The sequence below is a fragment of the Bombus impatiens genome, unplaced genomic scaffold, assembly GCF_000188095.3.
Source record: "Bombus impatiens unplaced genomic scaffold, BIMP_2.2 scf_0136, whole genome shotgun sequence".
Lineage (NCBI taxonomy): Eukaryota > Metazoa > Arthropoda > Insecta > Hymenoptera > Apidae > Bombus > Bombus impatiens.
In genome coordinates, this window is record NT_176555.1 from 1,535,376 (window position 1) to 1,563,371 (window position 27,996).

The following is a 27,996-nucleotide window of genomic DNA, read 5'->3' on the forward strand; positions in this document are numbered from 1 at the left end:
AGTTCGATACGTGGGAGTAATATAATGTACTACGAATAAAATATAAAAATAAATATTTTTTAATTAATAACAAAACAATATGTCTTGTTATCTTTGTTTCAAATCTTTTGAAAATTCAAGTCAAATCAAGCAATTTGTGACCATTTACCTTTATTGAAATAGAAGTACTTTTTATGGATTGTAAATACGAATATTTTCAAACATTCCAATGTCTGCATATTTTCTTGTCTATTATACAATAAAAAGATATAATATAGTTTTCAATGTCCGCGTATATTTGAACTAAAATTGTATTATAGTTACTGAATAGATTTTAAGATCTACGTATGAGAATTGTATAAAAACAGGCACATTAGGAGTAATGTGTTACATGAGCACCTTTGTATAAATAGGTTTTCATTTCTAATATACACAAGGTCTCGGTATAAAATAGTTACCAAACAGTTATTAATTTATTAGTGCATTAAGGCAACTAGAATTCGAGCTGTACTCGAAACTATCACAAGTGATACGATTACTTTTTTGTTTCACAATTTTAAATACTGTTTTTGAGAGAATGATTGATGATTTCAAGCTTATATGACTAAGTTTATAATATAAGAAAATTTCAAATGAAACCATTTGACATTACTATCACAGTATCCCAATCAGTAAATATTATGATCAATCACTTATGTTATTCTTTTGCGAACATACTTCAGATGAAAATTGTTTCATAGAAGTGTAATTTAAGTCTACATAGATAATGGTAAATATTGCATTAGGTTCCATTTAAAAAATTCTTTAACATAAAACTTGTATATCAACTGCTAAATGAACGAACTCGATGGATTGACAATATTGTTACAAGAGAAATTACTACTACAGGTGTGTGGTTCTTAATATTAATTAATGTATTATATGGAAGTAGTAAATTTACTGTTTTAAATAAGCTCATAAAATGGAACAAAAGAATTCTAAAAGGGCATCAAAATAATCTTAGTATAAAACACTTTCAATAGCTAACACATACATTTGTGATGATTGTACAGGATACTCATAATTATCCACAAAATCAAATACATAGCAAAAAAAAAAAAGAAAAGAAAAAGAAATATATGAAAACGAATTGAAAGGAAACGAACTACAGTGATGTTTAGATTAAAACATAAAAATGATTACTAGCAGTGTACTAATATGAACTTGAGATGTTACTCTTCTGATATAGTGTTATACATCAAGCTAAACTATTGTACTTATAAATCTTATTCATTATTACTTTTCAATGTTTGGTTACATATTTACAAGGTATAGCACTAGAACACCACAAGTATTCTATCACATACTGAAAACATGAAGATATATAACTAGTTAAAACAATAAAATGGATAAGAGGATTATAGGAATCAGACCTGCAAAAATTTGTTCATTAAAAAAGAAAGGTTAACATAGGGACACTGTCAAGTTAAGTAAATAAATGGTCGTGTTAATAATTAGGTACACGTGACTGATATAATTAATGCGTCCAGTGTTAACTTGTCATTATGTTGATCAACATTGTTATACATAGTGCCATTTCTTCATTTAATTCCCTATCACATGAGCATGAGCAAATACAACTACGTTTTGATTTATTTTCTGCAACTTTATGAATTATAATATGTTTATACAGTGAATATCCTTTATTCTATAAGGACATTGTTGTTGAGTACTTGAAAGCTATATAAAAATGACTGTGCTAAGTGAAAATTGTGAAATAATATTTTAAACAGATATCATTTCAAATATTTGGTCAATACTTCAAATCATAATTACGACATCTAGTGAATTTTAATTAAATGGTATAAGTCTTTAAAAATTTAAATTCCAAACTGCTGTTTCTTATCAAAATATGAACATGCTACGAAATTACTTATACAAATTTATGTTTCTTTTCTGGTCATACAGTTGATTAAATCTGAATATTATATCCAGATATTTTAAATTATGATTATTCACTACATTGCGTATTGGAAACAATCGTGATGAGTGTATAACTACGAGTTAAAAGTCTGACATTCATACATATTAATTAAAAACCTGAGATTCGTATGTTGAACATAATTTTTTAAATTCTATATGCCTGATTATATCGTGATACTAAAAGTAAAACATCTGTACAATTTAAACATCCTCTGAAAATTAAACAAATACATATGAAATTAACAGTGTTATTAATTGTGATTTGATTGCCCTTAAAATGATGTTGAAAATATAATAATAAATGATTTGCGTATCAAATTTAACAAAAAGACAATTAACATTGTTGTTATGGCTAGCACCAATCAGCCATATATGTAAAATCTTTAAATAGACTTTGTTCTAAATCACTAAGTGGTCTAGGATCTTTAGGTGGAGTTAATTGTGGCTTTTCTGATGTAAATTCTTCGTCAAAATTACTGACATCTTCCACAGAATGCTGAAATACAAGTATAATTTTCATTTACCGACAAATATACTAATTGGAGTAAAAAAAACATGAGAAAAGGTTAATACTTACAATTACTGGAACAAATGGTGGTTTTACGCGTCTTAAAAGTAAATCATCCCAAGCTATATGCCTGAAGAATGCTTGTTTTTTGACATCTTCAGCATCTCTTTCACTACTACCCAATCTTCTATCAGGATTTTTTCTTAGTAACTATAATTAAACATAAATAGCGTAAATTATTTATGTTCTATTTATTACCTTACTAGAAAAAAATATATTTATATTGTTCTTACCCTACGCATTATTGCAATTGCTTCTAACGAAAGAAATCGTGGATAACGAACTTCGTCGTTCACAATGGAGTCGAAAACTTCTTCTTCATCATCACCAGGGAATGGTGACTAAATAAGAAGATGTTAATTAGTAATATAGTGATCATAATGCATAATAAAATAAAATTGGATAAAATGCTTACTTCACCAACGAGCATTTCAAATATTAATACACCAAGTCCCCACCAATCAACAGCCCGTGTATATGATGTTTCAGTAAGAACCTCAGGAGCTAAGAATTCTGGAGTACCACAAAATGTTCCTGTTCTATCTCCATATCCCATTCCTTCCTTACACAAACCGAAATCCGCAATTTTTACATATCCTTCTGTATCCAATAGTAAATTATCTAATTTTAGGTCTCTGTAAATTGAGTAACATCATTAATATCGCATATTTAATGTAAAATATCATACATAATTTTATTTAATTTTTATTTATTTAAATATGTACCTATAAATAATTCGGCTTTCATGCAAGTATTGCAACCCTAACACAACACACGCTGAATAAAATACAGCTCGTGGCTCTCCAAACACATCTGCATGTATATGCATCATAAGATCTCCTCCAGCTGCATATTCCATTACAAAACACACATGTGCCTATAAGGAATAAAACATTAATTTTCCATATTCTGACTAAAACATTTATCGTAAACATAACTAAAATAATATATACCTCAGTTTGAAAACAAGCAAATAAATTTACAAGGAAAGGATGGCGTGTAGCGTTGGCAACTTCAAATATTCTCTTCTCTGAAAGTAATGACTCTACTTCATCCCTTGCTATTATGTCTCCTTTTTTTAATGCTTTGATTGCGAAGTATTCTCCTGTATTTCTGTATTGCGATAGGATTACTTTTCCAAAATGACCACGGCCAAGAACTGATAGTAGTCTAAAGTTTTCTATAGTCATTCCAGTAAGTTGCGAGTGTCTTCTAGACTCGTAGGCACTGTCTCTATATTGAGCAGGCTTGTTCGGCATTTCATATACAACCTATAATCGTTAAAACGTTTAAATCGAAGTACCGAAAGATAATGATTAAATTTATATTAATTACTTTCATATTAATTGATAGTATGTATATATATGTTAATCATAATTCCAATTAAAAATTTTTAGTTATAATACAATGCATATGTTATTAGTATATTTTATAGGTAAGATAAATTTCACTTATTTAATAGACTTCTTTGCTATTTTATCAAGAAAAAGCCCTAAAGCTGTTGAATAATCAAGTATTTACGACATTAGCAGTAAGACATCTATAGTTGATATAAGACATAAACATGTACAAGTACAGTATTAAAAGCCATGATATATGTAATATGCACATACAGACATGCAAAAATTTTGGGTACATGCTTTTACTAAAAGAAATATTAATATACCAAAAAATTAATTATATTTTATTAATTTAATAAAATGAATTACAAGAACTTAGAAGAACAATTTTATACTTTACGTGTTAGTACAGAAGCACAAAAATTAAAAATATATAAATAAAGCTGCGTGTATTGGAGGTATATACCTCATCTTCAGGAAACTCGACGACAGGTTGGGGCGAGGGTGTGCGTGGAGAGGGTGGTGCAATCAGCACAGGACGAGGCTCTGTTACAAGAGGCCTCAAATTTGCCCCCTGAGGACCCCCCTTTTCCTCGTTGTGCAGGAAATCAAACTCCCTTAATGCACTCTGTAACTACATTACTATCTGCTTAGCTCTAAAAACTACTTTAAGTTGCAATATACTTTAAACTGTCACCTAGCAAAGTTTTACATAATTAATAATAAAATTGTAATAAACATTTTGAATCGAATAATTTATATACTGAGAAAACAAATAGATCCAATTATTGAAGGGAGTTTGCTGCAACTTTGTTGAAGGAGTACTAAATATATTGCACAATGCATATTGCAGAGTACCTTTTTCATGTGGGTGCTAAACAACATTGTAAAAATTACTATGCATAAAAAGCTAAGAATTAAAAATACGATATAAGCTTAAAGTAAAAAACGAATAAACAATTTGTACAGTTTAAACATGTAACAAGTTGTTGCCCATTATACATCGCGTTCTAAAATTTGCAAGATTTGCAAGATAAAAAAAGGTATATTTATAGTATATTCGAAGCAGTATCTTGCACAGTTGAAAGTATATAAAAGTATACTAACATGCCTTGATAAAGTACATTGATATAATACTATATACAAACGTTAGCAAGTATATCGGCTCAACTGGATATAATATATTGTATGCATGTGTTTTTTTACCCATAACCATAGTGTACCAAAACCCTAAACCTTTTAAATAAAAGAAGATACTAGATAACTTCGAAATACTTCGTAATATGACGGACAACTACAATATCGCTAAAAAAAAGTACAAAATATAGTGTACAACTATCTTCTATATAACACTTTGGTGAGTATAACGTCGTTGCAAAAAAAAGTAAAGAAAAAAATAATGTATATTTTGCAGGACCTACTTCTTGATCTAATTTTGGTGGCGGTGGAGGTGCAGGCATTGAAGGTTTCTTTGTAACTGTAGGTGGTGGTGGAGGAGGATGTTCTGGAGGACGTGGCAGTGTAGGACTACTACTTGAAGTTGATAGTCCTAAAGGTCTGGCTCCACCTAAGCCTCCCTTTTCAGGATCAGGCAATTCCCCAGGTGTTTCGGGTTTATCTTCTAACGAAGTATCAAAAACAAGTTGCAAAGGTTGAGGTCCTAAAAAATATAGATTCGTACAGCAGTCATGTGCCAATTTGCTGTAAACGTAATGAAAAACATGTACTTACCAGATGGCGGACTTTCGGAGTTTCTTGTATTGTGTAATGAAGGAGCTGATCGTTTCAACAGCCTACCCCAGGTTGCAACGTTAATGTTCATTTGATTAGCTCTTGGGAAATTCTTCACCTGTTGCTTAAAGATCTTGCGTTGACGTTGTAATTTAGGTTTTCTCGAAATCATAGGATTCAAGAACTTAATTTCAGCAAAGAGAAGACCTTGCGGCTCCAATTGTAGAGCCATTCCGTGTCTCACATCATCGATGAACTCTTCTAAACGTAAAAATTTTATAGCACAAAGAGATCTCCAATCTTTCCAATAAATGCCTATTTCAAGTTCTCTCGACTTATCTAGTTCGATGGAAAACCTATGAAAACAATGTATTCATATAAACTAACACTTCCGACTTCTTTTTATCATAAAACGGAGTATAAGAGTTTAGTATAGCTCTAACAGAAATATGTATACAATAAAAGAGTACCTTTGGTCCCAAGCTTGTTGGGAACACGGTCGCCAACTAGTTTGTGCTACTGTTTGATTATCCAATTTAATAACTGCCATGATATCATCTACGATAAATACAAAAATGAATGAGATTCAGCTTTTCATAAGAATTTGTAATATTTATAAAACAAACTTACTACTTGTTTCATCTTTAACACTGTACGATTTGCTCGAACTGCGTCCTGTAACACCTTTAACGAAACTACGTAGATCCGGACTTGCTGGGTGCTCTCTTCTTGTGCGACCAGGCACTTCTTCTGCCAGGTCTTGACACCCCATTAATCTTACCTAAAATTATAAGTACATATTATTGAAGCAAAAGAATTTATACGAAGCTATCGTTATAAAATATCTTTTACCTCTAATTGTCCAGTTACAGCAGCACATCTTGAAACCGATGCAGGCACTGTAGCTTTACCTTCCAGAGGACCACGAAACGGTTGTAGCGAGGTGTAGGTTACAGGAACCGGGCTAGCAGATTGTACACTAGCTAATTCTCTCTTCAATTGAGCAGCAGTACCACTGTCAGGTGGTAATTCTTGTCTTCTAAGTTCAAGGGATAATCTCAATAGGTCCAATTTTCTACTTGATTCTGCCAGACTTGCTTGAGCCTAAATTAATTCAGGAGAAAATATAAGAAAGAAAAATTCGATGTTGAACAAGTACTCACAGAGGTAGGAATAAATGAGTTACGTAACGAAGTGTAATTACTAATATAATCAACGTTTATTAACAGCATTAAGTAATTGCGTGTATCTGTTAGTTTACATAAATGCTTTATATTCAGCAGAATGTTTTAGCAGATGCTAACAATCATAAATAGAAAAAAAAGTATGATATTTTATTCAATAAATATAACTTAACACACGCGTTATATGTTACAAAACACAACCTTACAATATTTTCAATACAGTTTCACCAAGAAACAGAAAATACTATTAATAATGATACAATTTTTAAAAACTTTTAAAAACGCGTTAATGAAGTATTGAGTCTCAGGATTTGTCATTTTTCGGGATCGGGCGAAATATCCTCTTTTCATTCTGTAAACGATATCCCGTTTGACGTTCGAATTCGCTTACAGAACAAGCTCGTGAATTCAGTTCCTCGAAATATCTTCGACAATGTTCACAGGAACAGGAGGGGTTCTTGGAAGGTCCTATGTGATGGCCTGGCTTTCGAAACGCGTTCACTACCGCGCCGAATATCGAGGCCTTCAAAATATGGTCGGTTCTTTCGCCCTGAGGCGTCATAAAGGGAGAAGTAACTCGCGAAGGTACTTTCGATGGAAGAGGGGAAGGGCTTTTGGAACCGAACGAACCGATTTGATTACGAAAAGTGTACGGATGGGGAATACTGTCGCTACGGGTCGTGGAATCAGAATGATCTTGCTGTAAATTCTTTTGCTTCAAAAGCTCTTGTTCCACTATACTAGCGCTTCTGTCTGTACATTCAGTGATTGGTTTACTTGCTCGTCGTATGGTCGGAACTTTCTTAAACATTCTTTGATTATCCTCGCTTGATACAAAACTCCATCCAACTGTACCACTTTCGTCAGATTCCTCGCCACTGTCACCCGACGACCATCCTATCTCATGTTTCTTTAAATATTCTTTCATCTTTCGATTTTGCAACAAATATTTGCGCTCAACTTCTGGTGAACGCCATTGTTTCCCTTCACTTCCCGTCTTAGCCCATATTTCTTCAATTCTTCGTATTCTTTCGCGATCCGAACTGCTCGCATACTCAAAGCTATCACAAGGGGTCAAGTCTACTTCGTTATTTATCAAAGACTCTATGTCGGACAGAGTATCTTTAGATGAAGTAGCAATAGTCGAATCATAATCAAATGGAATGCCCGCGTTAGAGGACGCAGCTGACCAGGGCGCTGAATCGAGATCTCTAAGAGCGCTGTAAGAACTGAATTGAGAAGGATAAAGCGAGCTGAGGACGTCATCACTATCATAGCCCTTTGAACTAGCTATGGAGGGCATCCTCATTGGTGCGTGTTTAAAGCTATCGCATCGTCGTTCTGTAGCACGTTTCAAAAAGGCCTTGTCATCTTGAAATCCTCTGGGCAGAATGTTACTTGCTACTTGCGTATGGGTGACCTTCACGTCCGGATTCTCGAATACGGTCATAGGAGTATCGCATTCATTCTCAGATGTCGTATCGGTGTTCTCATCATCGTCAGAGCCGGTGCAGTACACATCGATGTGCACGGTTCGTGATTTTCGTTTCGCGCTGTCATCTCTCGTTGAGGAATCGGATCTTTCCGAGTCCGCTGAAGGACCGACGCTCGTGGTCTCGGATACTGTTGGCGATTGATTCTCTTGCTAAAATCAGATACACATAATACGAACCTGTTCATCTTTCAGGACAAGAAGATACAACTTACCTTCTTCTTCTTCTGCTCGTCCAACGGATGGAGACCAGTAGCCGCTTTCTTTTTTACTTTGCTTCTGCTGACGATCGTTGACGAAGATTCGTAGGATTCTATATCCGTCGTTTGCGAAGAAGCGTCTTTACTGACTGTGGTCAATTTGGTCGTAACTTTTTCCTGTACACTACTGCACAAATGCGTATCATGTACGCTGGAAACGGTTCCCTCGGAGCACTCTTCACAAACTTCCGGTAACGTACTGAACTGCTGACGCGAAAACACATGTTGATGCGTCGAGGGATGGCGCCAAGAATTGTCGTACGAATGCCTGATGGTTTCACTGCTTGCTATTTTGCTGAAACTCTGTTCCTTCGAACTGCCTGCAGCATCCACGGCGGATAGTACGATGCTGCATGTGCTCTTGCATCGACGATTGTATTGTTGAGAAGAACTGTTGGAAGGACGACGAGAAGGCAGACTCGAGTATGATTGAGGTGAAAATTGCCCGCTGTTATAGCCTGAGTCCGAGACATTCACACTCCGTCCTCTAGATGACATAGAATCGTCATTCCCAGACGAGCCTGATCTTGGAATCGTGAAGTAGCTTGGCTTTGGAGGCGGCGTCGAAGTAAACACGATGTTTCCTCGTTGGAAACCGAACGAGCTGGAGGATAGGGGTGGGCCAGAAGTCGTGACGATTGGAGTTGTCGGTAATGAAGATGATTGACTGGTATTCCATCGATATATCATGCGAACACCACTCGAATCCGTGACAGTTGAAGACATGCTTATTGGTACCTGACTGGATTCCGAAGTGACCGGTGTACCATGGCGAATCGTGACTTCTGCACGCACCAACCACGGCGGTGGTTGCGTGTTATTCGAGTTACCTTGACGCCCGTACATGTTGTAGCCTTTTTTTTCAGCCTTCTCCACGCTGTTATCCACCGCAAAACATCATCGCCTCGAGCGTTTAATCGGTTTCGCTGCGAAAACGCATTCGCACAACCGTTTCTCTCCTCCCTTGCGAAGAGAATCCGACGTTCTTTCGCTAGCGCCGTTCCGTTGCACATCGATTCGAACGATCGATCGCATTCGCGAAAGATGGAAGCACCGCGCTGCTATTTGTTTCCTTTCTCGATGTCGTTTATTTTCCACTAGATTTCAACAAGCTCAATCGTTTAACGACTCGTTCCACAGCAAGCAAATTTGTTATGCAATTTTTTTGTAAAAATTGATTAAACAATTTCAAAGCAAACGAAAGTATTTTCAGAGCGTATTTCACAAGTGCATATATTACATAGTTCTTCGTAAAAGACGGCAATTCTGCGATATTGCGTCTCCGTGATCTATTTTCAGAAACAGTATTACTGTATTCAAGTGATTTCGGAATCTCTTGTATCGTTTCAATATTACGTATCGAAATTGTAAAATAATCTCTTGTTCAAAGAGCGCTCTTGCATCGTAGCAGCACACTTTTCATGAAATAGGAAGCTTTCTTTTCATCCTCGTTAAAAAAAGATTTACGCAACGTTATGATCGCGTTATCGTGTTAACGCGTTGTTTTACTTGAGTTTACGTTTATTGCTGCTCACAAATGATTTTCAAATATCGAGTGCAATTGTCATCGTTTGCTCGTTTCTCGTAAGCAGCGACGCAAGGTATAATTAGCACAATATAAATTTGGAGCAACGTACAGTCGGACCAAATATACCTGGAACCAGATGATACTTTTAATAAGGCACCGTTTGCCGATTAGTCGTTTCTACTGACAGATACGTCATGCATATCGAATATCAATTTTCTTCAAATAAAAAAAAATTACTAATACTATCCAGTTAGCCAGTCTGAATAAATGCACGGTTTCCTTTGTCTTAATCTTATTCGACTCTTCGAACGACGAAATCGACTCGATCGAAGTAGCCCTCTATATGAGCTTTGGGTCGAGTATTCTCGCCTCCACAAATGTATAATTATTCAACGTGCAACATCCTCTATTTCTGTCAGTCGGTTTCCGTCGTGGAATTCAGTGTGCTTCACAGAAAATCTCGACGTTCTAAAAACCAACGGAAGGGATATCGTACTGAATGACTAGGAACTCGTTTTTTGAGCTTTTTAAACTTCGATCGCTTCTTGCATCCACAGGTATATCTCTAGACAACGGCAACGATATCTCGCGGAACAGACACGTCTGTCTTCTTGGAGTGTAGCAAATTGGGTGCAGAAGAGTGCGACGTCCAACGGGAGTATAACTTTGGGCGGAATCGAGTCAGTCTTGAGATTCAGGTCATAGTTCGGTACGATGGCGTGAATTACCCACGAGTTATATGCCCAGGAATGTCCAAGCAAAGGACACAGACATTTGTTGAACAGTCAGTTCGCGATTGATTGGCGCACATGTCGTTGGTTTATCGCGTTGCTTACGACTGGGTTGTGCCAGCTCCCCTCGAAAGGTGGTAACTAAGCGCGACCCGAAAAGGCGTCATAGAAGACGACGGGGTAGCGGGGATTAGGCAGTGCTATTTCGAGACCGGTGCGTATACGCTACTGCTGTTCGAACTCGACGTAGTCGTCTACGTCGAACACTTTCGTGCGACTTGGATACACAGAAAATCGTTAATCTACTTGGCGAGTTTGATTGTCGGGTCTCTCGTTTCGATTTGCGTCGACCACGGGATACAATAGTGCTTACGTTAAAACGACGATATAATTTTCAAGATCAAACCTTTTGGAGTCTCGTCTCTGTGGTCCTCGACTATGAATGAGATTTTATAGATAGAAAGCGATGCTAATGAATATTCTTCGCGTAAAAGGCGTGCATGTTAGCTGTTCAATGATACGATGACTTATAAAGGACAGCATGTCTGTTAAGTAGAATATAATATCAATAGCTCCCTTTTGACAGCGTATCTCCGTTCTGTCTCACAAAAGCTTTTCATTATCGAATGTCAGTCCCTACGTGATATGTCATATCATTGCATATATTGAACAGGAAATGATACATACCTCCGTTAAGGCCTTCTTATCGGCGACTTTGGCACTTTGTAAAAGACGTATCACGTTCTTAGCCCCTTCTACAACCGCAGCTTCGATCCGTAAACGATGTCGTAGTTCCTCCACCCTTTCCTCCAACGCGAGCTCCAAGCTAGGCTCGTACCTATCTGTAATTAGAATGTTCGATATTATCGACTACGCTACCAATATACCTTTCATCGAAATATCTGATCGAACGATAATAATTAAAATTCTTACACGATTCGAATGGCGTTTCGTGTTCATTCGAACATACATTTCCCTAGCGGGGAATAGATATTGAGAGCTTACAGAGGTACGCGAATGGATAGCTTGTTATAACACAACTGTATTGGCTTGATATCTAAAGGCAAAGTAAAATTGCTTTTGCGTCACGCGAGACTGCCTGCTGGTGTCCTCTTCGAATGGTTGATTCTTTTTCACTGCTCGAATGTACTGCATGAATCGAACGAGAAGAACGATAACGATGGATTTTTTTCACATCAAAGAGATAAAGGTTACGTAGCCACATAGTGTGTACATTTTGTAATTTTAATACATATGTACATATACGTATAATCGAATAAAATATTAAATATAAACGTCAAGGAGCTTCCATTTACAACGATGCTTTGCGGTAACAATGATCGTACATCGACCGGTAACGCCTCGACCAGAGGCGTACCAAGAAATACAATGATGCACAAGTCCAATATAGTCCATGGGTTTTATGCTGTTCATTATCAAGTTGGTAACTATAAAAGAGGAAGCATTAATGAAAAATTATTAACGCATAAAGTTGCAAGATTCAGGAAGGTTTCGAGTTTGGTAAACGAACATTCCCTTTCAATCGTGAGAGAGCAACCATCTTTATGAACATCCGTTGCTACTTCCACTAAATTACTACTATATTTCATGGGTGGTATGTGGCCTATATTTTAGCAGTTACTATGATCCAACCACGTAATGCGCGTAATACTTCGGCATGAGTCATGATAGCGTATCCCGAATAACTATATGATATAGTGAACGCTAATTGGCAATAATTACGTCCTTGAAGTGACTAATTTCTTATCTGCACCGGTTAAGGCTCTTAACCTTAAGCAATTCGAGCACTCAATAGAAGAGACAGCATGCTCAATTTTGTACCTTTATTGCTAGTTGTCTCGCCATTTGGTGGTGGAGCATCGCGTGCATGCTGTTGCTGACGAGCTTGCCGCACTTTCATTATTCGCATGCGTAGGAACTCGATTTTGGCGCGAGAATCGTCAAGCATTTGTTGAGCCTCCTGCAGTAACTTTTTATCTCTACCACTTGTCAAACTCTGAATCATGTTTTCCGCCCCTTGCTTTACCTGAAATATGAGCAGAAAAACAGGATCACTATGAAGTTCGAAAAATATTTGATTTCTTGATATAACTTACACAATTTATAAGTAATAAAAATAACTATGTCTGATAACGTTACATTTATAAAGCGGCAGTGATTCACCTTTTTAAAGAAAAATTTCGGCATTTTTGCTGCTCTCTCGGCGAGATCTGATAAGCGACTACGCGTTTTCTAAACATTGTAAGTATTCACCAGCTCGATATTTAAACCTATTATACTTTGAAATGGATCGCGTCATATGACGTAGGGATACGATTTCGCTTCTACATATATCGCCGCAGACATTGAAAATTCGTTGACATTTCTAAGCTGGCGAAAAGCCAGGATCAATGACGTACATTTTTTCAGTTTCTCCAAGAAATTATTCACAATATTCTCATTTTTTTTTCTTTTCTAACTTTCAACTTTAATCCGTAAGTAGAAATTAAAATAGCAGGATCTAAAGATTACTTGAAAAGCGACAACAGTACTCCCGTTCGTTTGATCTCGAGTTCATTTGATCAGATTGATGTTACGAGTGCAAATAAGATTATAAAGAAAGTTCAAAGCCTGCTAACATTGATTAATGAAAATCTCCCATATGATGAAACGAGAAGCTATCTTTAGTGAAGAAAAAATGCCGACGATTCACTGCTGACTCACAGAATGAGAACGGGCTAGAAATGTCTCGCCTGTAATCATTCGTAAGCTGATTACGATAGGAACAGTGCGACTATCACTATGCACATTATTAAGATACACTAAACAGATATCAACCAGTAGCGCAGCATATACATAAACATTACCATGATGTCATAATTAGGTTAATATCCGTACCTTCTTTAATTGATATTTATAATTTTAAAAAATATCTAGGACTATAAAATTTAGACTAATATAGACTAGAATAATTTAGACTAATATTCAATTTTAATTACGAAATTAAAATTAATATTCATCTAATCGATTGAGTTATGGTCTCAGCTATTTTTTTCGTAACTCGTAAGATAATGATACTTTTAATATTTTTGTTTTTCTTTTTTTTAACGATGTCTACCTTGAGTTCGATATTGAGCTGCTTCTCCAAGGACAAAAGACGAAGATCCGTGAATAGACCCTCCTGACTCGGCGACGACGGCCCCATTGGTGACAGAGGCGTGTCTGAAACGAAAATAGGCGTTGAAAATAAAAAGCCGCTTCTTTATCCACTCTAAAACGTTTCGATTATAGGAAAAGTAAATTTTGCAATGAATTTTCTTCAGAAAACTCTAATACCCTCCATGATTTACAATCTCATTCCATGGTATTCAAAACAATTAAACATTAAAAATATAATAAATAACTAAGAACGATATCCTATTAAAACACGATTTAACGTGGGCGTCGGTTCGCACCAGTACATCTCGTTACATCTATGCAAGCGCCTCGAGTGTCCAATAGTGAAATCGCAAGGTACTCGAATCCCACTTCCTGTAACCCACTAGAGATATCTCCGAGGCTAGCTAAGGACTCCCACGTATTTAACGCTGTCTCAAGCACAATGCGAGCGTAGAAAAAGTGTTAATCTTCTTTGTTTCGCGTATACAGACGAGCACACACCGTTGCTTGTCAATTTCCCATCGCCAGTTTTCACTGGCACTGAAACCTGCAACGTCAGTCGACGTTGTAAATGTTTGACGACCATAAAACGAAAATCCTTACGGTAATCGCCTCAGTTCTCATCGAAATCGTAAAATTAATAGCTGCTCGCGATCGGCCATATTACTGCCTCTCCAAGCAAAGGGAAACACGAATACAAAAAACCACGTAATTGACGTATGATTTACGTAGATCGTTGGAATATGTAACAAAAATCTGCATGGAAATTTGCGTAATGCTTTATACACAAACATGATCTTCGATGGTAAAATCCTAACATCTATACCTACTAGCAAGGTTTAACGTTTATCCTTTGTGACGCGATTCAACTAGCATAAATCAAGGTCGTGCGCTGTGAAATCACAGACTATCCGATTTGCATAAAAAGCAATTGATATTGCCATTAAAATATAGGTACGTGCGCTATTAAGACACGTGACTAAGAAAATTTGTCGACGATATCGTTATAATTCTGTATCGATCTTTATAGAGAGTTATTATATATTTCATCGGATTCAAAGAAACTCCTACGAGCATTCATTGCACAAGTCGCGATCGTAAAAGTAGATCGCGGCAAAGTAAGGGCGGAAACATTCTGAAAAACCAGTGTCAGAATTATAAGCGGAGTTTCCGTACAGACCGGAACTTCAAACAATTACAGTAATCAATTCCACTTACGTAATTGTATCGCCAGCATTTGCGAAACGTACGAGAGTCTCGTTTTAATATAGGTACCGGACACGCCTTGATACTCATATTTCTTTACAATTTCTGTTCGAATCATAGTGAGGTGACGCGATATATACAGCCATGTTTCCATGGCATACAATATACAGTTTCCTGTGTACGAAGTATTCGAGAACGACATGTCGATACCTCGTTTACATGTCCGTTGAATTCGTGGCCTGCGTGGCCCTGAGTGCTAGTGTGTGTGTGCACTATATTCAAAGGATTACCACGGACGCACGAAACTACGCGAAATTTCTTTCGAGCTCGCCGGACCGTGAAGGCCCCACGGGAGAGGATTTACCATCGATATTAAGCGGGAGTACGAGTGCAGATTTAGCCAGCCGCACGGAAAACAACGGTAACGACGTGAAGAAACGTGCTCACCGCCGACAAAGAGACACGTAAACGCACACACGACGCTTATGTATAGGGACAACCGCACTTGCACTCGTCGGTGCACGCGTTTAGCTTGACATGTCCGAATAAGGCGAACAACGGAACGAAACAGAGAGAAAGAGAGGAAAATAAGGAGAATATCGACCATGGGAATGCATACGAGAGTAGTGTCGGTTCGACTCGACCGATTCCATCGTGCGACTCGTTCCCCAAGAAACGAGAAAGGGGATAGCGGAAGGAAGAGGTACTCGCAAAAGGGTTGTCCGACTGGTGGAATATATACGAGGGTATCGTCGTTGTAATCGATTCGATTCGAGTAAAGATCCTTAGAATAGGAATACAGAAAGGACAAAAAATAAAGGGAAGAGCGCAGAAATGAAATTCACATTCCAAACGTAGTGAATTGCGATATCGTACGCATATTGTTGTTAAAATGTACGTGGTAAGTTCCCCGAGAAACAACACAAGGAAAAGGGAGCAACAATTAAAAGGGGAGAATAACATAGAGAAAAGAAGGTGAATGACACAAGAGAGGATGTCGAAAACGGGGGGGAAAAAAAGAATAATTCGTAATAGAAGGTGGAAGGCGAAACAGTGGAAGAGAGGTCTTAGGACAATGCCGCATCGGAGAGTACGCGAAACCATGTCATTAGCGCAGTACCAGAACACGTGCCCCATTATGCTCCGTTTTCGCAAGCAAGGGGATATGACAAAGACTTTCCTTGTTTCCAGACTACAAAACTCCATACGGTTTGCGCTGTTCCACCCTTTCCGATCTTCCCGTTCGAAACAATGAATGGAATTATTAACGCACTCGTACCACGCTTAACTTTCAAAAACGAAGCAATCGAGATGAGCTGCATTTTTTTCTTATTTTTACCGACCGAGAAGTTGCTATCTTTTTCACCGGTTTGACGAGATAGGGTGCAACGCACGCAACCCTTCGGGACGATAGGAGAAAGGCACCAGTGTATTACCGCGTCTCTTCGTATGTGCATAATTTGCTTGCATGCATCATCTCGTCAGGGACAAAAGCATCGCGTGAAACTTGCTAACTCAACGCCGAGCCATCTCACAAGAATTATATTTTCCTTTCTCGTCTCGAGTCGACACAGTCCTTTCTCGAGTTAGGTATCGTAACTACGAACGTTCTTACGTGGAACATGTTGCATTGCACAAGACGCGTTACTTGCCCATAGGGAGGAATCATATAAAGGCGCATTAAAAAGCAACGAGCAAAGATACGTTGTAATTAGAGAGAAATCGTATGGGATACCGTGAAAAAGGCGCGCTAGATGCGAAATTAAAAATTGTAATCGTTCGACGCTCTAACGATAGACTAGAACATGATTTCCTCTTTGTATGCTCGAGCACTCGACAGACTCTCCGCACGTCGCCCATTCATGATTTCGCCTGCAACGTGCGTACCGGTGCTGCTCTTTCCACGTATTCACGCGATTCACACAGACGCGCGTTCATAAAGCGTAACCTGGGGGCCAGACACTTCCTACGGCATATATTAATACACATATACGTAAAGAGTAATTGTGTTCCGCTGTATCGTAAAAGGGGATGGAGTGTGGTCTGCAACATCCTTATTACGGGACTGATTAAAATAATTAGCGTGACTAGAAGTTAAGCGTGAACTTGCCGACCGGTGTAAAGAACACACACGATCAAGAGGTGCACGGTGTTGGTATCCTGTCGCGTAACCATCACTTACGTCAACCAGTCAAGTGTCTTGCGATAGAATATGTTATTAATTGGCCTAAACGTTGCTCAACCATTGTGCGCTGGCACAGTCGATGGGAAGAAATTCTTAGACCTGAGAATGAGCGACTGGTCTAAAGATGGAAAAAGAAAAAGGTAAATTTTCGTCTCTTCAAAAGTAAATGACCAAAAGAATAAATTTGTCACGGGATTACGGCCAGAACGAGAAGACAGCACTTTGAAATAAAGACAAGATCTTTCCGTGAACCTACCCAGGATAACAGCCAGCGTTTAACTATAGCGTAGCATTTAACTTATTAGTATAGAGGCTACCGTTTGCGTCGAACGAGAAAATTACGCGCAACCGGTTTCCTGAAAAGTATTCCGTTTAAAAACCTTCTCCGTGACCACGGTTGCGAGCCTACTAAAATCCTATACAAGCCGTCAATTAGCTGATATAAATCGCAACGCTTATTTGCGACTGCGAGTGATCGACGAGTTTACGATCGCAGAAAAGCGGTAGTGCTATACCGCTCGCCTCGATCTTGTAAATTATTACGTGCGTACCGTTCCGGAGAACCGTGGAAAGGGTCGTAAAACGGTTTCAACGAAGGCTTTTGATAAGCTTGATGGAACAACGGACCATATCAATCAAATCTATGACACATTTTCTCTCATTCACTGTCCGTAGGCGTCATATGTAACCTATAAACGCACAGGAACGATTCATTCGTATATATCGGCCGATAGCAGTCAATACATATCGACGTGTTACGAGACTTTTGTAGTTCATGACTCATGAAACCTTATCGATGCTTGATTTTTATTCTACCACGCAGTGACAACACGGACATACCGAGAATGCATGAACATTTAAATCATAGGTATCACAAGAGAATAGAATGCCAGATAAGAAAATAGTTAAGTTAAATAAATTCTTCTTCTGATTATTTTCATGTACAATTCGCATATTTAACGGGCTATTATTTAATAGGTTTTAATACGCTATTGGTTCCTTTATTTTGAAAAAATTACGTAACTTCCTGTAACGATGATGAGACGTGAGACAAAAATAGGATGATGTGTTACGCCGGTAAACGCAAACGTTGAGGCTCGAACGCACATAAAACCGACTTTGTATGCAATAAAGTTCGCACTGGTTGGGGTTTACAGGCCACCCGGTGAAAGGATAACAGAGCGTGGCTCTATGGTACAAATTTTTAGCGAGCATCTACAAAGTTTCCGACAGAAAAATTTCCTAACCGGATCGATGAATCACAAACGGCCACATCATCGAGATCATCCGGGATTCGGAACATTCGGTGTGTACACGGGGCAACGTGATTTGCGTTATAGAACGCGGGAATTATGTAATGCGTTCCGTTTATTTAGAAGTGGTACGCGTAACCGACCAAATGTCGCGCGAGAACGATAACAGTCTACTTGAGAAAGAGGCGTGCAGTTACAACAATAAAACGACAACCTTTTACACGCCATAACTTTACATACCGATACCAATATATCTCGACTACGATCGGAAACAATGATCCGACGAGTGAAATCTGCAAACTCGACTCAAGAATCGTGCACCAATTACTTCTCACGCTACAAATTGCGCTCCCATACATTTATATCGCGTAAAACAGGCCTTGATCTGCCATTTCGGTCCGTACGACCGTAGCAACCGCTGAAACGATCGATCGAAAAATTGCATTTGTCCTCGAGTACGAAGGCAAGCCGTGCATGATGCAGCACAGGAAGAAAGGAACCCGCTGAATTGACCGTCATTTTGATAAATACACGCTGAACAACAAAATGATCGTAATTTTCGAGCAGGAGGAGATGGAGGATGATCGACGCAGTCGAGTACAATTCATGCGTGTCGCGATATCTCTATTATCCATTACATTGCCCGTTGTTTCTAAGGTTGTTCGATTGCGAAGTGTCGCGTAATTTTGCGTCGACTGCTTGTCGAGAGTCTCAGGAGGAAGCAGGTAGTCCCTAAAAGGGGACAAGGGAGTAGAGAGAGGGCCCGAGGGCCTTCTTGATATACGACAGCGTGGAATGCGAAAGCGTGGGTTCGCTTCGGTTCGGCTGAAACGCGATCTCGATCCACATCGAAGCAGGCGAGGGCCGCGGGCTAAATACACGCGCGAGCGCGCAACGGTACTCCGTGCGAGCGATCGCTCGACCGATCGCTTCTCGTAATACGTTGTTCAATGTATCATGTATACACGCATGCAGACGTGTATGTATGGGTATCGCATAAGAGCGTTTTCACTGTCTCCCGCGAGGAGAACGCGCGCGTTACACGCACGTAGCCAGAACTCGAAGAACTGGAAAGTGAACGAGAGAGCCCTGTTGCTCGTTACGTTGCTTCCCTCGCGGCGTCCAATCGCCGGAGGAAAGGAGGGAATATGTACTTTCTCCTCAATCCGTGGCATAGTCTCATCCGCGATATCTTATTCTAAGCTTACATGCTCTCGTTGTTATTGGCAATGGAGACAATACAAGGCGACAATACAAAAAAGACGAGTGGGAATAATGCCTTCGAGAGATACGTGGTTGAAGTATTTCAAGAAATATCATGAATATTGTTTATAACGTAGTTGATGCATCAATGGTTAATGCAGAATGACGGTAATGGTCTGTTTCTAGCCATCAATATGACATAATATGAAAAATAAATCTGGGCAATGCGTACTTATATGACATACATTTTTCATAATATTGTCATACGACTGTTCGATCTTTATAGTCACGAGGTGGTTATTGTAAGGAATACCTAATAACATATAAACCTTTAGGACTCGTCTCATGTGTATGAACAAAAAATTCAAGCTTAGATTTCTTTGAAGTATCGATACTTTATAAGAAGAAAACTTTTTTATATATCATAATTAACGCTACCCTGGGATATCAAACACAGAGTATAAAATACGTATAATGCGATTAAGTAGCCGTATAATTGGCAGCGCGATAAAGGCCGTTTTAAGGGCAATCTTAGGGATCGATACCAGTTATTTCTCTAGGTAACGATACGATACGAAGCTTAGCGGTGCTTGCAGTTGCATTGTTAGGACCGTTCTGAATGGCATAACCCGTCGCAGAGAGAACTGAATGAGGTGGCCCGAAGGCAGGTTGCTAGTCCCCAGAATGTATGATGACTGACTTAACTGGAGTGGATAGAGCGTCTGGGTCCACGGTATAAATAGATGCTACCACTTACCGTCAATTCAAAGAGAACACAAGACTCGAGCTGCTCGCTAGTCGCGAGCGAGTACGAAGCCTCGGGCGCGTCACGAAACGGCACCGATAGCTAAGTGCCACCCAGTGGCGTAACTAGTCTTTCAAGGTCGGGGAATCAAGAGAAGTACCAATTTCGAGAAGACGGTACCAATACTGTCCTCCCTAAAATTAATTCTCTACAGATTAAAGGGTGAAATACTGGTTACGTAACATTCTAGAGTTCACTTGTTTTCGATCGGGAGTAAAAATAGAAGTTTCATTTAAATCGGCTTGTTAAATCTCAGAACTATTTAGATATAATTCGGCAAATAGAAGAGCGCCTTTTATTTATTATGAAGATATCAAATCAAATGTTTCAATAAAACGGCAAAAAGATTTACATTGCGCTATAATGTGTAACTATGTTACGATAAGATTCCTAAGAAATGGATCATGATAATAGATAAAGCGATACAAAACGGTAAGCATGAAATACAACGCTACGCCCGTGACTATTCAGGATACCATGACCCCTGATTACGAGCATCGGAGTTAATCGTTCTTAATTTATGTCCAGCCACTACACAGCTAGTACATCGGAGTATTCTAAACGAGGGAAATGACCAGTCACACTAACTGGAAATGCCAGCAGAGTACCGTTTCCGGAATAACGTATCGTTGCGACTGCAAACGCGTATGCGTCCCGTGTAGCGATCGAACCGTTAAGAGTAATCTCTCAAAAAAATCCCAGACGGTAATCCAAAGTCCACTGCGAATGACTCATAGCGTAAACAAGCAAATCACGCGTGAAGCAAACAAATTGGATTTTATTCGCGGCAGAGATATATGTATTTCTTACTATTGAAAACCTATTGAAGTTTGTCTGGGGAGATTAAAAACAGCCAGGAAGCCATTGAGAAACGGCTGAGCCATGGGCAATTTTTCAACAAAAATTTATCGAAGCGTCGATCACTGAATCGTGGATGCAATGATTGCTTAGCAAAATAATTATGGCTCCAGAGAGCTGGATATGGTCGATTTGCTAGGTCCGATGCAGTAATAAAACAGCAACTCGCACGCACGGTTGAGCTTTATAAACCGAAGACGTCGTCTCGACGCCTCGTTAGCGGGTGGAGTTATTAAGTGGCTGCTCGTTAACGATACAGAAAGAGCAGTCGTTAGCATGGCAGGAAAGAACATACAGGAACACTTGCCATTAGTCCGATATATCGATAAGTTATCCGTAAGTAAACAGAAACGTTAATTGATATCTTGAAAAGGAGCCGTGATCGTTCTCGAGTCTCTTTTATAAGCGAATATAAAAATAAAAACGAAAGCAAATCGTTAGCGTGTTTTAACTCGACTACTTTAGACAATAGTTGCGCAATTATAATGGGATTGCTTATCGAGACCTCTCTTTTTTTTACGATTTTTTCGCGAATCATAATCGTACGATAACGCGCCACGTTGAATCTCGATTTCACACGGTTGCTCCGAAAAATCCTTGAACTCGTTTATGGTATCGATGGGCTAAACGTATTCACACGCACGAACCGCCAGGCTGAAGCAGTAATTGATCGGCACGAAGTCTAACACGCGGCATTACATAAAACCCGTTTAGGCGCGCATGAGTCTGCCTTATCCTCTCGGTCAATGCCATGCAGCGTTAAGGCGAATACAAAGATGGTATCTGCCGGTTGGCCGTGCGACTTCTCTTTGCCTTACCTTGACCGTTCGAATGATTTTGCTGGGGCGACTGTGGCTGACCCTGCGTCAATATAATTTGACTCTCCAGTTGCTGAAGCTCGGCCTGAAGTTCATTCAGCTTACTATTCGACTTTTTCACGATCGTCGCCACGTCGGAGAGCGCTTTACGATCGGTCGCCACTTCCCTCAGCTTCTCGGCGCCGGCCTTTATCTTCAGCTCCTGCAACCAAACCAGCGTACGTAAACGTTCCTTGTCGTTTTATGGCGAACCTTTTATGTTACATGGCTACGTCGGGAATAAACGTATTCGCCGCATGTCGTTCTAGGGTACCCGAACCACACAGGAGACGGAATTTCGCTCGACGGAATTCGTTCTGACACGATTGTTATTATCGATCTATCAATCGTCAGAGCGCGTCCACTCGTTCGAGACCACTCCTCTCCCGAGGCAAATGAGACGTAAAATTATACCCGATCTGCATGCCACGGAGCTATCCTTCCATTCTATTACCTCCTATTATATTCGCTATAACTTTTCCCCGGCAAGCACACCTGACAGAAGCTATATCTTCTAATCACGACTGACCCGTGAACACTATTTGCGAGCGGCATTTAATGAAACTATTACCTGCTCGCCAGAACGCGAGTCTGTTCCGCGAAATGTTTTACTTACTTCGTCTAACATGATTTATGACTGCTTGTGTACGCTACAAAGGCACATTCTCTACCTCCGTGGAGAAGACGTTACGTAAATAAACATAATTACAATTGCATCGATATCAACGTGTACTGATATTTTTATAAAAGTGAAGTTGATTAAAAAGTATTCTCAGATTCAGTTTTCTTTAATTTCCATCTTTATTGTACTCCAAGTCCAAATAGATAAATTTCCTACTAATGTTGAATTGGCAAGTTCGTTTAAATATCCCTGCACTATTCCAGACTACGCGTGATAAACGCAGCAAACAAGCCGATGACACCTCCGATCATGACAAAGTATCGAAACGACTCATTATTTATTTACGATCGGCCAGTCGAAAAGGTAGCAGTGGTTTAGCGCTCGCGGTGCCGTAATTTCTTATCTCATTTCAGGCCCGCGAAAGAGAGGAAGAAAGTTCCTTTTTTTCTCTCTCCTGAAAATAACCATAAATTCTGGCCTGGATCCATTAGTCACGTGGATCGTACCGGTTTTCAACGGGCGTGCCACGGATCGACGATAGCCTGACACATATGGGATTTCTCTGTTCCTCCCTGCGAAGGAACGGAAAAGGAGAGATGCAACGATGCAGAGAGGATGCACGTTATAGAGCGAAGAGAGGAACAACAGAGGAAAGGATATTCTTCTGCCGTGCGAGGGATCGGTGCTCGTGCGAGTCGCGCTACCGTGTATATTGCGGTGTACGGCGAAAAAGAGAGCTTCGGGGAAGAGACGTAGTGCCGAGAAGGATAAGCGAAACTCGACATACCTTGCGTATTTCTCGGCGTATGTGCTCCCGGAGCTCGTCAAGACGAGCCGGCAAGGGCACCTGGTCACTGCTAGCCACTCCATACTTGCTCGACAGTTCGTACACCGGGTGCCTGATGTAATCGCCCTGAAACAGATTCCAAATTCGATTATTCGAACAGTTGCTTTTTCTCTTTCTTTGTCTTTCACAATACTATCGCAAGCATTAAAATTAAGTATGAGTATCGAAAAACGAAAAAAAAAGACGATAAATTATTATAATTAACCGTTCCCCAAAGCGAATTCATCGATGTATAGCATGTAAAGATATACACCGTCGATAGTAGGTGTGTGATATTTAAAAACGGAACGTTTAATGTCGCAGCTTTTTATGCGGCGCATTAAAGCACGAATTATCGTATAGTTTCACGAGGATAAATTGTCCTTTCGGGTTCATAATGTGCTGTTAGTAAAGTACTCATTTGTGTTCAACATCGTCCTACGTTCGTTTCTATTTCCACGTCGCTTAATCCTGTTAGTGAGATTTACATTTTTCCGGAAACATCGAAGAACGATGGGTGGGCTTGTGAATTTGCAAAGGAAAACAGTGTGGAATATAATACACCTTTACCGCGGCCGGAAATTGTCTGGCGCGTTGCGGCGGATGTGCACACCGGTGTCTAAGTGTCTACTCGTTCGACCACGGTTATAAACTCGTACTGAGCCGCGGGAAATATTGATCTTAAAATAAGTATCGGTTCCTGGTATCAGTATCCTATGCCTGTTAACGAGCGACTAATTAATGGCCGTATCTATATTTAAATTATTCGGCTTGCGATTGACCCTGATAGTAATGCTTGATCAATTTAGTGGCGTCATCGACTATCCCGACTCCGTGTATATCTATATATATCCACGAGTTAATTATTGATACAACTATTGGAAAATCTAGAAGCGATTGTATGTATCGTTGTTTTTATTCTTAATGATATTAATAATAAGATTATTAAATTTATTTATTAAGATTACTAAATAAATTTTGTCCCTGCACTGTGTAAATGACATCGATATTAATAATCTTATTATTAATATCATTATTAATATCATTAATAATAAGATTATTAATATCAATGTCATTTACACAATCCAGGGACAAAATTTATTTTAAACAAATATTGATATTGCATCATGTTCAATTCATGTACGATGAAATCGACTGATTTATCAGTGGGGCACGTGTCAGACATTTAAATATCTGACCTGCGTAAGTGTATCGTATGAAGATGCTACAGACATTAAAAGATGTTACCGTGCATGGTACAACACAGCTCCAACGTTGCTTGGGTTTACTCGACGTTATTTGCGATAAACGCCGGTACGTTTTCTGTTTCTTTCCCTCGTCACGCAAAGAAATGAACGACATTGTTCAACTTTCCTATCAAATCTTATAAATAACACCACAAAATTTCTCCTTCACTGTTTTTGCAAGTAGATATATTTTACGAATATATAATAGTTCACTGAAAACTGTATCCGATTTTCATTAACATTGAACTCACGTCCACAGAAATCGTACACTATTAACTTTCTCCTACTCATCAAGGACTCGATGCGTAGTGCGAGTAAATTGAAATGCATAAATATGCTTTAACGCGACCAATCTCTAACGTGCAACAGTGACGAAACGCATTTGGACAAAATCTAGGCTGTACTCTTGGACCACCTGTTGCGACAAACTACGATTCTACGCAGATTATCTTTGAGACAAACTTCACCAATTATCTTTTTACTAAAATATTATCACTTTTTAAGTTCCTATAAATCTACAACTAGTGATGCGTACGATTATCTATAGAACAACCAGGTGGTACTTTTACGTGACCGATCGGATCGTTTCTATAGACTGACTGAAGACTTTGCCGATACTTTATCTCTTATCATCTGCATTACGATAACAGCGATTCTAAATGGCGAATGTGTTGCGACTCCATTAAGTTAACGTTTACTTCAGTAGAAATCTAATTACTCATCTAATGATTGTGTGTATATTATATTTGAGGTATTTGTTGTGTAAGCTATATGGTCTGGTATAATTATAATCATAAAATTAGAGTGACAAATACTCTTGTACTCTTTACTGCAAACAATATGAGTCAGAAATATCCTATTCTTGTAGTCGTTCGTTCGCGAGGCTGACATACCTATAGGTTGCTTAAGTTCGGAACTTTGGCGACAGCGGATTCCAGAAATAGTGTATGCTTGTGCATTCCGCTTGAAAACCATGCATGACTACTAATAAAGATAAACTTGATCATGGTCTGATTCCGCTTAAAATTGATTTGAGCAATTGAGATGTTACACGAGTCTTATTTACGCTACTATGAATATCATTTTAAATTCCACCCGGTACGATTACTATTTTCTGCGGCAATACTGGGGATGAAGTAAAAGGCTTGAAACAAATTATTGTCGATAGAGATAATGTCTGAAAGCTTTTCCATCATAATATAGGAAATTTTGTAACTCCAGAATTAGACATGATCTTGGTTTCAGAGTGGGTAATAAAATGACGAGTGAAGCGAAATTGAGTCGTACGGTGGGTGGAACGATTTAAAGAAGCAACGAACCCCCAAGCAAACGTGTGCACCTCGACTATATGTAAGTTTGACACACTGACGCATGAGCTATTTTCATGCATTCCGTAATATGTGTGCCATGCATAATAATCCCGAGAGGTCAATAGTCGTCCAGAGCATTAGTATAACAAGGACAGAAAAATCAGCCAGCAATCAAAATATTTACTTCATCGATACCGATCTGATATAGAATAGGTCTAAATACTAAAGTGACGTTTACGTAGGAAATGTCCGAGGAATGAAAATCATTTTTAATTGTCTGATTGTACATAAGACTGGACGAGGAGTAAATAATACCATTAATGAAAGATGTCATCCTTCAAAAATTCTAATCATAGTCATTTTTGCCGTTATGATTAGTCGTTATAAGAAAATAGAACTCAAGATGAGTGTACCTCTGCGCGGTAGCTAACCAATATGTACTATCTTATTTTTGGGTTACGCACAACGCAAAGCATCTGTTAGCAAATTGCGAAAGTATCGTATATCTAGCGAAATTGGACGAATCGACGCATATGATAATAATCTTGGTTATATTAATGCGATTTGAAATGCGAATTAAATCAAGTGAAATGAATTTTTTTGTATTCCATTATCGTGTGATGGTAACATGTCAAAATTCTTTGTGAAAACATGATAAAACATTACACCTCCCTGAATATTTGATGTACGATAAAGGGAGACTCGTAATTCAAACAATGTGAATCCTTTGTTGAAGAGAAGTTCGAATTCAAAGCGAAAGTTGAAAAGACGAACCAGTAATCATAGGTGCAGTCATTTGATCATGACGATGCGTTACGCCGTTAAGCCATCGCTGTTTCCGCTACAATGGAGTTGCCATACGATCACGTTCCTGTCAGAATGATTCTTAGCCGTTAGTCGACTACGCTTTGACAAACGTGTCTCGAACTGTATACCTATGTTGGTAATGTCAGGAAATACCACTTGCCGACAGGAACAGGTGCTTCCAGGAACTGTATGGAAAGTTTTTGGAATTACCCTAAATGAATTAAATCCATATCAGGTGTCTATAAATCGTCACGACTCGTTTAACGTAAACCAGGCTGAAGGCATTTATAGTCATAATCTACGAAGAAATCAGTGATAACCATCGTCTTTGAAAAACATTCCTCGAACATAGAGACAAGTGCGAGCGCGTTGTCGGCGTATGATCGTAAGAAGAAGAAAGAAATATGTAATATGCAAAGTGGCTGAATTATGCCCAAAGCGATCTTTTATTATGGCGGCTGGAATCATCGGTCGGGTAGCGACCAATGCGCACCAGTTCGTAAAGAGAGCGTGGATGGACCTGCAACTCACCTGATAATAGCTTGATTCCGCCATCTTGGACACTATACTCCACTCACTCACTCACTGCTTTCTATCCGTCCTTTGTGCATGGAACGACGAAGTCCATTGTGTTTACACGAGTAATGTACGCTGCACCACCGAGCTGGTTGGAAGTGTCTGCATTTCATATATTACCACGCACGTTCGATTTTATTCACGAGATATTCTCTATATAAATCTTTGAATAGGAAGCGACAAGAAGTTACTACCACAGAGAAGTATGAATGAAAGACGCGCGGCTCGCGAACAAAATGCAGACACGAGCGCATTCCACCGCACCAAACTGAAGACTGACGGAAAGTGCCGGGCCAATCGTGGCCCA

The 27,996-nt window shown here is 39.0% G+C and overlaps 2 protein-coding genes across 7 annotated transcripts; both read right to left on the reverse strand.

The window, feature by feature from the left end:
* Nucleotides 1–133: 133 nt before the first annotated feature.
* LOC100743934 (serine/threonine-protein kinase N) lies at nucleotides 134–27,954 on the reverse strand. Of its 6 annotated transcripts, none has more exons than XM_024365523.2 (18): nucleotides 15,505–15,522; nucleotides 15,351–15,396; nucleotides 15,153–15,245; nucleotides 13,894–13,997; nucleotides 12,618–12,822; nucleotides 11,463–11,617; nucleotides 6,433–6,684; nucleotides 6,211–6,361; nucleotides 6,051–6,138; nucleotides 5,581–5,936; nucleotides 5,271–5,509; nucleotides 4,316–4,483; nucleotides 3,463–3,780; nucleotides 3,235–3,386; nucleotides 2,925–3,144; nucleotides 2,743–2,850; nucleotides 2,519–2,659; nucleotides 134–2,437 (listed from the first exon to the last, which is right to left on the reverse strand). In XM_024365523.2, the coding sequence occupies exons 1-18, from the start codon at nucleotides 15,505–15,507 to the stop codon at nucleotides 2,294–2,296; spliced, it is 2,943 nt and encodes a 980-aa protein (XP_024221291.2). In that variant the 5' UTR covers nucleotides 15,508–15,522; the 3' UTR covers nucleotides 134–2,293. The 6 variants fall into 6 exon arrangements, with proteins under 6 accessions (XP_024221291.2, XP_033175054.1, XP_033175055.1 ...); XM_012381897.3 differs by lacking the exons at nucleotides 15,153–15,245; nucleotides 15,351–15,396; nucleotides 15,505–15,522 and adding exons at nucleotides 22,263–22,464; nucleotides 23,711–23,836; nucleotides 27,645–27,954 and having other exon boundaries at nucleotides 2,294–2,437; XM_012381895.3 differs by lacking the exons at nucleotides 15,153–15,245; nucleotides 15,351–15,396; nucleotides 15,505–15,522 and adding exons at nucleotides 22,263–22,464; nucleotides 23,711–23,836; nucleotides 24,998–25,126 and having other exon boundaries at nucleotides 2,294–2,437.
* On the reverse strand, nucleotides 6,778–10,006 carry LOC105680346. Its single transcript, XM_024365526.2, has 2 exons — nucleotides 8,472–10,006; nucleotides 6,778–8,409 (listed from the first exon to the last, which is right to left on the reverse strand). The coding sequence occupies exons 1-2, from the start codon at nucleotides 9,360–9,362 to the stop codon at nucleotides 7,069–7,071; spliced, it is 2,232 nt and encodes a 743-aa protein (XP_024221294.1). The 5' UTR covers nucleotides 9,363–10,006; the 3' UTR covers nucleotides 6,778–7,068.
* Nucleotides 27,955–27,996: the final 42 nt, after the last annotated feature.

Bases quoted from the DNA above. Each gene is read 5' to 3' on its own strand.
- LOC105680346 (XM_024365526.2), bottom strand. From the start codon at position 9,362: ATGTACGGGCGTCAAGGTAACTCGAATAACACGCAACCACCGCCGTGG. The intron at 8,410-8,471 runs GTAAGTTGTATC...ATCTGATTTTAG, and splicing joins ACGAGCAGAAGAAGAAGAAG to CAAGAGAATCAATCGCCAAC.
- LOC100743934 (XM_012381895.3), bottom strand. From the start codon at position 25,111: ATGTCGTTCATTTCTTTGCGTGACGAGGGAAAGAAACAGAAAACGTAC. The intron at 22,465-23,710 runs GTATGTCGAGTT...GTTTGGTTGCAG, and splicing joins TACGCCGAGAAATACGCAAG to GAGCTGAAGATAAAGGCCGG. The intron at 2,660-2,742 runs GTAAGAACAATA...GTTTAATTATAG, and splicing joins CAATTGCAATAATGCGTAGG to TTACTAAGAAAAAATCCTGA.